Source organism: Formica exsecta, unplaced genomic scaffold (assembly GCF_003651465.1).
Source record: "Formica exsecta isolate Colony F162 unplaced genomic scaffold, ASM365146v1 scaffold277, whole genome shotgun sequence".
NCBI classification, from domain to species: Eukaryota; Metazoa; Arthropoda; class Insecta; order Hymenoptera; family Formicidae; genus Formica; species Formica exsecta.
The window spans coordinates 129,231-139,227 of NW_021850032.1; the positions used below are offsets into that span (position 1 = coordinate 129,231).

General features: G+C 36.7%; 1 protein-coding gene across 1 annotated transcript; it reads right to left on the minus strand.

The window, feature by feature from the left end:
• Positions 1-4,552: 4,552 nt before the first annotated feature.
• LOC115237129 lies at positions 4,553-5,062 on the minus strand. Its single transcript, XM_029809984.1, has one exon. It carries the CDS (start codon positions 5,060-5,062, stop codon positions 4,553-4,555), a length of 510 nt encoding a protein of 169 aa, XP_029665844.1.
• Positions 5,063-9,997: the final 4,935 nt, after the last annotated feature.

The window sequence follows — 9,997 nt, forward strand, 5'->3', positions numbered from 1 at the left end:
ATCAGATTCAGGATAGACACTTTGAATACCTTGTGTAAACTGTCTGCAAGTGTACTTGAAACAATAAATGAATAATTCATCTCATAATTGTAATAAATGTCTCCTAAGATCTGTCTACGCGGTCGCGTAGCTCCTAAATGACGCGTCAGAAAACATGGCTTCACAGAAAATGGTCCTCTCTGTGAGATCTATCGTTCCTCAGAGTTTGTTGCAGAGATCTTAAATCACCCTGTATATATATATATATATACAGGGTGAGTCATTTTAATCAACGCATGCAAATATCTCGTAAAATAAGCAAGATGGAAAAAAATGTTTTATACAAAAGTTGTAGGGTTCAGAGGGGGACACATGATGAAAATATGGACTTGACCTTGAGTGACCTTTTCAAGGCCAAGTCAATGTGATCGATATTTTCTTAAATAGAACCCCCCATTTTTTATTGCATATTCTTGTAGCTTATCTCGAAAGCTTTTCGCATGACGTTCGCATAGAGTTCGATTGCAAGGAGAACATTCCCTCTAATACCACAGCTTACTGTCTTATCATTCACGATCGAGTGGTGGAGTACAATCCGCTCACCAACGTTGTGGGCAGAATCGTATAAGCGCGATGATATTCAAAATATGAAGAGAGAATAAAAGAGGCGCACACTTCGAGTACCGCTAATAACGACGATGGACGCACCGATCTTCGTCGATCTTCAAGGTTTCGTAGTTAATGAGAGATTCGTCGCGAAAGAAGTAGCCGTGTTAAGAAATGGCGTGGAATTGACGCATCACATCTTTCGCCCACCGATGTCTTGGGATCTGCTAACGAGAGCGGAAAAATCGCGAGCGTGTTGGTTGACATCTAATCATCATCAATTAAAGTGGAATGACGGACACGTGAATTACGGATCGATGAAAAGACTCATTCGGGACGCCGTATGTCGAGAATCTAGCCCCGATTCACTGTTCTCGACAAAACGAGTCGATTAAGAGCGCCATTGGTACGTTCGCATAGAGTTCGATTGCAAGGAGAACATTCCCTCTAATACCACAGCTTACTGTCTTATCATTCACGATCGAGTGGTGGAGTACAATCCGCTCACCAACGTTGTGCGCAGAATCGTATAAGCGCGATGATATTCAACATATGAAGAGAGAATAATAGAGGCGCAGCACACTTCGACCGCTAATAACGACGATGGACGCACCGATTTTCGTCGATCTTCAAGGTTTCGTAGTTAACGAGAGATTCGTCGCGAAAGAAGTAGCCGTGTTAAGAAATGGCGCGGAATTGACGCACCACATCTTTCCTCCACCGATGTCTTGGGATCTGCTAACGAGAGCGGAAAAATCTCGAGCGTGTTGGTTGACATCTAATCATCATCAATTAAAGTGGAATGACGGACACGTGAATTACGAGTCGATGAAAAGACTCATTCGGGACGCAGTATGTCGAGAATCTAGCCCCGATTCAGCGATAAGAATTTACGTTAAAGGTCACGAGAAGAAAAAATGGCTGATCGAAATCTTAGGAAACGAGGACGACGCGATCATTTGCGTAATATGTGCGATTGATTCTATATTATATTACTTTATATCTACTCGTTTGTATTATACATTATATCGAATTATTGTATATTATGCATCATCATATATTATATAGCATATCGAGTCACTTATTTAATCTATAAATTTAATTATATTTTAAGCTGTATATAATGTATCGAATCTATTATCAATTATATAACCCACAAATTTAATTATATATAATGTACTGAGTGAATTATATAATCTCTAAATTTAATCATTTATTTTAAGCTTTAATAAATGTATTCTTCATACTGTCGCAAAATACACGCTATACTAACGAACCGCGTTTTTCTTTTATCGCGGTCGCGTATCCTTTCCCACGATAATAGCTCACGCATCTCCTATTTTATACAGATGTCTGTCAGAAAAGTGTTCGATTATCTGATTAGTGTTATTATAATAAAACTAAAATAAATCTATTTTATTTTAGTATTTTATATTATAAAATAAATTTATCTTGACATATTAAACGAATACTATTTTAGTATTTTATATTATAAAATAAATTTATCTTTACATATTAAACGAATACTAGAATAATAAAAATAGAAATAATAAAATAGTAAAACCGCGAGAGGAACTCGAGCGTCCGCTAGATAACGCGCATCCCAGACGCTCGGCCGATATTCGCTCATCATCGAAAGGTCGCGTCCCTCTAATCGAGGCGAACTGCGACTCTTTTTCGAACGAATCGCATTTCCTCTTCCCCCACCCGCGCTGAATTCGTCAACGATAAAAATAGACATCTCGCCGAACGCGCGAATCAATCGCGCCCGGCGTCTCGATAGTTTCCCGCGTCTTTCCCCGCTCCGCGCGATGTCTAACGCGAAGACGGTTCTTCTCGTCTTAGCGACGACGCTCGTCGCCGCGACGGCCGCCGCGCCCGTTGATTCGGAAATGGCCGAGGTGTTTCGCTTCCTGCGCGCGTACGGTTTTCTAAAGGACAACGGAGAATCGCTATCATCCGATAACGCGACATCTCTGCGTCGCGCTTTGTCGCTGTTTCAGGAATACTATCAATTATCAGGAAACGGCGAGTAAGACGCAGTTACGCTTAGCCTTATGCGCAAATCGCGATGCAGTCTCGCGGATATTCCCGATCGCGCGTATAGCCCGATCGCGCGAAAATGGCCGAAAACGCGCCTCACGTGGAATTTTCAGGTAGCTAGCAAGGAACTCTCGCGAACGGCCGAAGCGGCGTTCGTGTTTACCAATTCGCATCCTTTCATCTCTGTACCATCCCCATACCTCCGTCCCATATAATGCTACGCTGTTCACTAATGCTTTAAACATTTTTATTCTTCTTCCAAAATCTTTGTTAAAAATTCTCTCTCCTATGCTCCACGTGTTCTTCATTGCCACCATAACTTTTCTGTAACCTTCTCTTATCTGTTTTTCTGGTCCTCTATTCTTCTGTAAATGTATCCTACTTTATCTTTTTCACTTCCTCAATCTTTTCTTCTCTCCACGTCCAGCTCTCTCTCTCTCTCTTCTTTCCTCTTCCTTTCTCGAACACCAGCACCTTCGATTTTTCTGGACTCAGTACTAGTTTCTTTCTTTCCCAAGTATTTTCTAAATCTTTTTATCATGTCTTTCAGCTCTCCTTTTGTTTTTGCCAGCAAAACTATGTTGTCTACATACATTATGGACCAAACTTTCTCTCTGTTTATTTTTATCCCCCCGATCTGTCCTCTTCTCATCTTCAATGTTGAATAGCATCGGGCTTATGGAACATCCTTGTCTAACTCCTTTTTCCGTCCAAAAAACCTCACTCTTTTCCTTTCCTATTCTAATTATGTTCTTCGTTTCTTTATAAATCTCCATTATTCTGTTTCTTAGCTTATTGCTTATTCCTATCTTCTTCATTCTTTTGTTTAAGATTTCTCGGTCCACCTTGTCGAACGCCGACCTGAGATCTGCGAAAAACGCAAACACTTTCCCTCTTGGTTTCCTCAACTCTCTATGTATCATGAAGTTCAGCAAGTATATAGCATCGCTTGTCCCTCTTCCTTTCGTAAAGCCAAACTGTGTCTCCTCATATCTATTTTTCATTTCTTCTTTCAGTTTCTCATTCAGTATATTTGGGGTATATTTTCAGGTATTTGCGTATACCTTGTAACTCGTGTCCAACAGCGTGACTCCTCTATAATTCTTGACCTCCTTGATTAAATATTGGGTATATAACTCCCTTCTTCCAACCTTCTGGGATGCTTTTTTCTTCTCACACTTTCTCTATAACTTTGATTAAAGGCTCTTCTATCTCTTCCTTCATGAATATCCACGCTTCGTTGTTGATCCCGTCCTCTCCTGCTGCTTTCCCTCTTTTTAGCTTTTTCACCCGTGCTTTCACCTCTGCTCTGCCTATCCCTCCATTATTCCTTTCAATCTCCTCCTCCTTCTCCTCTTCTTCTTTTTCCTCTTTTCTTCTCCGTTCCATGCTCGTCTTTTTTTCTGTTCCTTCTAACATATCCATAAAATGCCTTTTCCACTCTTCTATGTCAATTGAACTCTGCAAACTGTTCCTCATCTTCCTAAACTTATTAATGTATCTCCAAGCCTCCGTCTCCATCTTAACTTTTTCTATTTTCTCTTCCTCTATTTCCTTTTCTTGCTTCTTCCTTTCTTCTTCGCACCACCTCTTATATTCCTTCCTCTCCTTTACATACTCTTCCCTAAATAACTTTCTTTTCCTCCATTTCCTTAGTTCCTTCCTTAATAGCCTTTTCCTTTCCTTCCATTCTGCATTAAACCATTTCTTTTTTCCTAAGTCTCTTCTTTTCTTCACCTTTATCTTCCTTGTGGACTTATCTCTCTTGTCCCTTATCTCCTGCCATAGTGTTTCTTTTCCTGTCTCGTTGTACTTCCAGTCTTCGATTTCCTTGTGGTAGAATTCTATCCCCTCTTGTGACTAGTCACATTAGACCTTCTACTCCCTCTTCTCCCCCTGCACTGCCATCCCTGCCATACTCCTCTCAGGCTCTTCTCTCTTCTTCCTCTCTTAAACTTCCTTTTCTTTCATCCCAACGGAACCACTTCCCATCCATACATAGCTTGAAATATCCTACTTTCGCCGATTTTCCGCTTTTCTTGTGTTCCCATGCTAGCTCTCTCAGCCTCTTTTGTACTTCTCTCTCCTTCCAGGTTAGGTCGTCTTCTATGTATATTCCTCTGTTTAACTCCTTTTTCTTCTCCATTATCTTCCTCTTATCCTCCCATTCCTCCAATTTCAGTAGTACTATCTTGCTTCCGTTTCCGTCTCTTCTCGTATTCAGCCTGTGTGCGCTTCGGACTTTTGTTTCCACTTTTAGATTAACTGCCAGAAAGCTCTCTATCTCACACTTCAACTCTTTCTCTTCGAAATTAGACCCTCTGATTATTATGTTCTTTCTCTTCTCTTCTCTATCCCTTCTTTCTTTTTCCCATTCCAGTTTCTCAACTCTCTCTTGTATAATTCCTCTTTTTCTTTTCTCCACTCCTCTCATTCTTGCCGTATCGTCTGTTCCCACTCTTTTTTTTCTTCTTTCATTTTCTTCTTTAGGCTTCCTATTTTTTCTCTAAACATGCTTAGCCATTCTTCTTTTAATGTCTGCATCAGCTCTTGAAACATGCCCTCTTTCTTCTCTGCCCTATCCGTTCTTTTCTTCTCTCAACATTGCCTTGAGTGTATTCTCCTTTATCTTGTTGCCTGCTCCTGTTGATCTGCCTCTTAGCCTATTTTTGACCAATATACAATATATACAGGGTGTAAATGAATGCCTGTTACAAACTTCTAGGGTATGTAGAGGGTTCAAAGTAGACCAACTTTTAATAAGGAACTCATGTCCGGAAACGCACCGTTTGCGAGCTGTAGACTGTTGGTATGTTCAGTATTATGAATAATTCTCATAATAACTTTATTTGCTTACATTACACTACAAAAATGTTTGGCAATGTCAAAACAGATAGCTACAATAATTGCTCATAATGACGTAATTATGTGTCGTGCGTACGACAAATAAACGGTCGAGTCACCTCACGTTAACCTTGGTGGTCGTCATGAGCAATTATTGCAGCCATCTGTTTTGACATTGCTAAACATTTTTGTAATGTATAATGTAAGCAAATAAAGTTATTATGAGAATTATTCCTAATACTGAACATACCAACAGTTCCAGTCTGCAGCTCGCAAACGGTGCGTTTCCGGACATGAGGTCCTTATTAAAAGTTGGTCTACTTTGAACCCTCTACATACCCTAGAAGTTTGTAACAATTATTCATTTACACCCTGTCTATACTGGGTGTTCCCGGGTTAAATGGCCAAACTTGAAATATGAATTTAGGACCTTAAAACAAGAAAAAATTTTCCTCTGGAAGTATGCTCGCAAACGCTTCGTTCAAGAGATATTGACTTCTGAAATTATGAACTATAGGAACAAATAATTTCGAAATAATCTAGGTTTATTCTATTTATTCCTGCACAATAATCAAAATTTCTTAATTAAATGTTTTGTTCAAAATGATGACCTCCAGCTCGGAGACAAGCATTGCATCTATCGATGACAGAATGAATGGCTGATTGACATTGTACATCTGTCATTTCTTCGCACGCTTGCACTATCCTCCGTTTTAGTGATTGAAGGTCATTAATAGGCACTTCATAAACTTGTCAATGATCTTCGATCTTCAAAACTAAAAAGAAACTAAAAAGAAACATTTCGAAATTATTCGTTCCTATAGTTCATAACTTCAGAAGTCAATATAACATTTATTATACACATTATACACACTTTTTCTTAAAAACAATTTTTTTTAATATCAATTAACTTGTCTCATTATTCTGTACATAAAAGTATTATAGTAAGATTATTGAAAACTAAATATTTTACAAGATATTTTATTTTTGATATCAAAATATGTCAGAATAAAATAACTCAAAAAATACTTAATGAAAAAATACTTTATTATAGCGTTTTGAAAAGCTCTCGAGATAAGCTACAAGAATATGCAAAGAAAAATAGAGATTGCCATTTAAGAAATTAAAGGTGACCTTTACGTGATCTTGACAACGTTATTCAAGGTCATAATAATATTGCTATGTAATACACCATATAAAACCCTACAACTTTTATATAAAACATTTTTTTCAAAAATGCGTGTTTTCCGAGATATTAAGGGGTTTCAACACTTTTTGTACACCCTGTATATACATATATATTGGTGAAAACATTGTATTAAACATTGTCTTACAAAGTAGAAAGAAATAAGATACCAAAATGAGCTTCCAGTAGTTTTAATTTAATGCTGCATTCCAACACTCTTATCAATATGTTCTTTTGTATAAATATTATACCAAGTAAATTCGAAAAAAGAAACGATAAAAGTAACTGTTAAATTCGTTATTCGTTACCGAAAATTGATGTTCAAAAACATCAAGCGACGCGGTAGCGTCGCGACGCCAAGTATATAAAAAAATTCTTTCCGGCTTGTCAACAGTTTTGCCTATGTACAGGGACCACGGCGCTACCAAGTAGCTTATCTGGAATTTTAGGTCCAGTAAACTTTCGATTAAGATATTTTAAGAACTAAAGCCGTAATCAAAAATCTAACGGCACTTTTATTGTATAATGTGGATATAAGCTTTCGATTGCGACCGGTTTGAATAAGATTGGTGCAGTCAATCCCGAGAAATGATGATCGTATATCAGAATTGTGACAGTTTTCATTCTTTATTGATTTCAGACGCTTACATACGTACGCTCGCACGCACACATGCAAAGCGATTTTGTCCCTCAAAGCGCGTTTGCAACGCTCATGTATGATTATTCCTTTAAGTACTACAAGTACGCCTTGAAAGACAATTTTGTGTATATGCGTGCATGCGTATATGATACGTATAAATACGTATAAATACGTATCATATACATATGCACGCACATACACGAAATTGTCTTTCAAAGCGTATTTGCAGTACTTAAAGGAATAAACATACATGAGCGCTGCAAACGCGCCTTGAGGGACAAAATCGCTTCGCATGTGTGCGTGCGAGCGTACGTACGTGAATATTGCTACTTTTTTTATCTTCCAATATTTGTGTAAATCAATATTTTTGCAACAGAGATTTACAAATGATAGTGAACACATTTTATAATTAAAAGGACGATATCCTCATGATTTCTTAAGATAATACAAAATTACAAAACATTATTACAATTTTAACTATTTATAATTGATTTTTATATTGCAGGTAGATCCGTGAAGTTACAGACGGAGGATACTGAGGACCGGAGAATTTAGGTAAAAATTCTTTTTCTTTTTATTTATCTACATGTTCTTCAATATTTTGGTTAATGATTCTTTTTATATTCTCTCTTAAAATATGTATATAATATAATAAATATAATATATGTATGTCCCAGGGGTAGCACGTATTTGTTTCAGAAACGTTTCACAAAAGTTTCTTTAAAACGCTTCATAACCGTTCTTAAAAAGTTTCTCATTGGTTAAAATAACCCCTCGAAAAACGTTAAGAGAAATATTATTGTAAAGCAAATTCATTTCTAATGGTATGTCTTTAGATATCCCTTGCCACTTAAAATTTTTAGGGTGAAATTAACTCTCCTTTCGGAGTTAAAGTTAAATGAACGGAAATAGCCAATTAACATGTCCCCCTTGTAAATAATCTTGACTTGTCCGAGCGTTTTTCGAACAAATGAGATTAAATGCCAAAAACACTCATGTTTCGTTTTCGGTGGGTCACTCTGTATATACAGGGTGAGTCATTTTAATCAACGCACGCAAATATCTCGTAAAGTAAGCATATATGTATATGTGTATGTGTGTGTGTCTATATTATCTTTAAAGTTTTGTAACTAATGTCATGTTTTGAAATAAAAAATGACATATTGTTAAATATTAAAAATGTTAAGAATATTTATACTTACCATATATTCAACATTTTGTTTTCTACTTAAAATTTTTTCAATATTTTCCAAACTTTTATCAGTGTCAACTGGCATTTCGGGAACGTGCAGTATTCTCGATTCTCGATAGTCGAAAAATGTGCTACAAGTTGTTTGACTATCGGAAGAAGCAAGTTCATAAAATTTTCTCAGTAATTTTGTTAGAATAAAGCAAAAAGACTAAAAATAACAATCTATATTAGCGTTTTTAAAAAAATAAAAAAATGAATTTTTTTTTCATGCAAATCTCTGTCTCATTCCCTCTCTCTCTTTCTCCCTTAACACAGAAAATAATAAGATATGGATATAATAAGATAAGTTAAATAGTGCTAGATTATACAATATATGGAGAGTAGCATATAATAGATAATAAACCAATATTAAAAATAGGTAAATAAATAATTAAAGCGCAATTGCTCAAAAAAGCGATTTTTATATGGATCAAAATGCAGATTATTCAGAGTATTAGTCTATGTAATGTATTTTGATTTTCCGGATAATGGTAAAGATGTATTATAATGAAATTATCTTAATAATGATAATAATTCATCTAATGCTGACAGTTTAACATTATGCGTTAAGGTCTACTTTCTCAATTTACTTAGGAAATCACCAGATAATGTTTCGTTCTCTGAAGAATCATGTTCTTCAGTTACGTATCATTCTTGATAAATTTCAAATGTAACATTAGGGGTTTCATTGAGTAATTTCTTGTTTTTCAATTTATTATTCTGCTGATTATTTTAAGAAAATGCATGAAGACTGACAAGAACTTGTCTGACTATAATTGAATTTATTCAATAACTCATGTACTTGTTTCGGTATGTTCCTTCTTATTTGCTTTTTACTAACAATAAGAAATTTAATTTTTTTTTCTTTACTCATATTTAAACAATTGAGAATATTTTAGTTAGAAATAAAGGATTTTAAGCGCAATGTTTCGACAAATAAAGAAAGCTTTTTCTTATATTTTAGCGCGATGGAATAATCGGTAGGTTAGTTTTCGACCACATGCACGATCCATGGCCCGCTATAGGAAAAACGCTTTCTTTGGACGTTAAGTCCTCGCTTGACATATGAAATGGTTGTCGCGGAAAAAGAGAATATTTTAATTCGCGGGTCAAACTCGCCAGACTAGCCAAAGTTATAATAATCAGCTTTGTCCTACTCATCTTTACGCTCCTTTTTTCCTCGCCGGTGAGCTCACAACTGTCGCCTAAGAGAAAAAGTTAATCGTCGTTAGCGCGCATATATATAGGATGTCCCAGAATTCGCGGACTCGAAATGCATAGCGTGATTATCCGTGCCAAAAGAAGCAACTTCTTTCTCTGGCAAAACCATAGACATAGTATATCTAGACCGAGTGTTGAGGAGTGGGAGCCGAGGTGCACGTAGAAAAGGACATACTCTGTTTCGTGCCCCTTGCGTTCTCTCTCGCTCGCACAGAGCATAGCGCTCTCTTTCGTCATGCTACGTGCG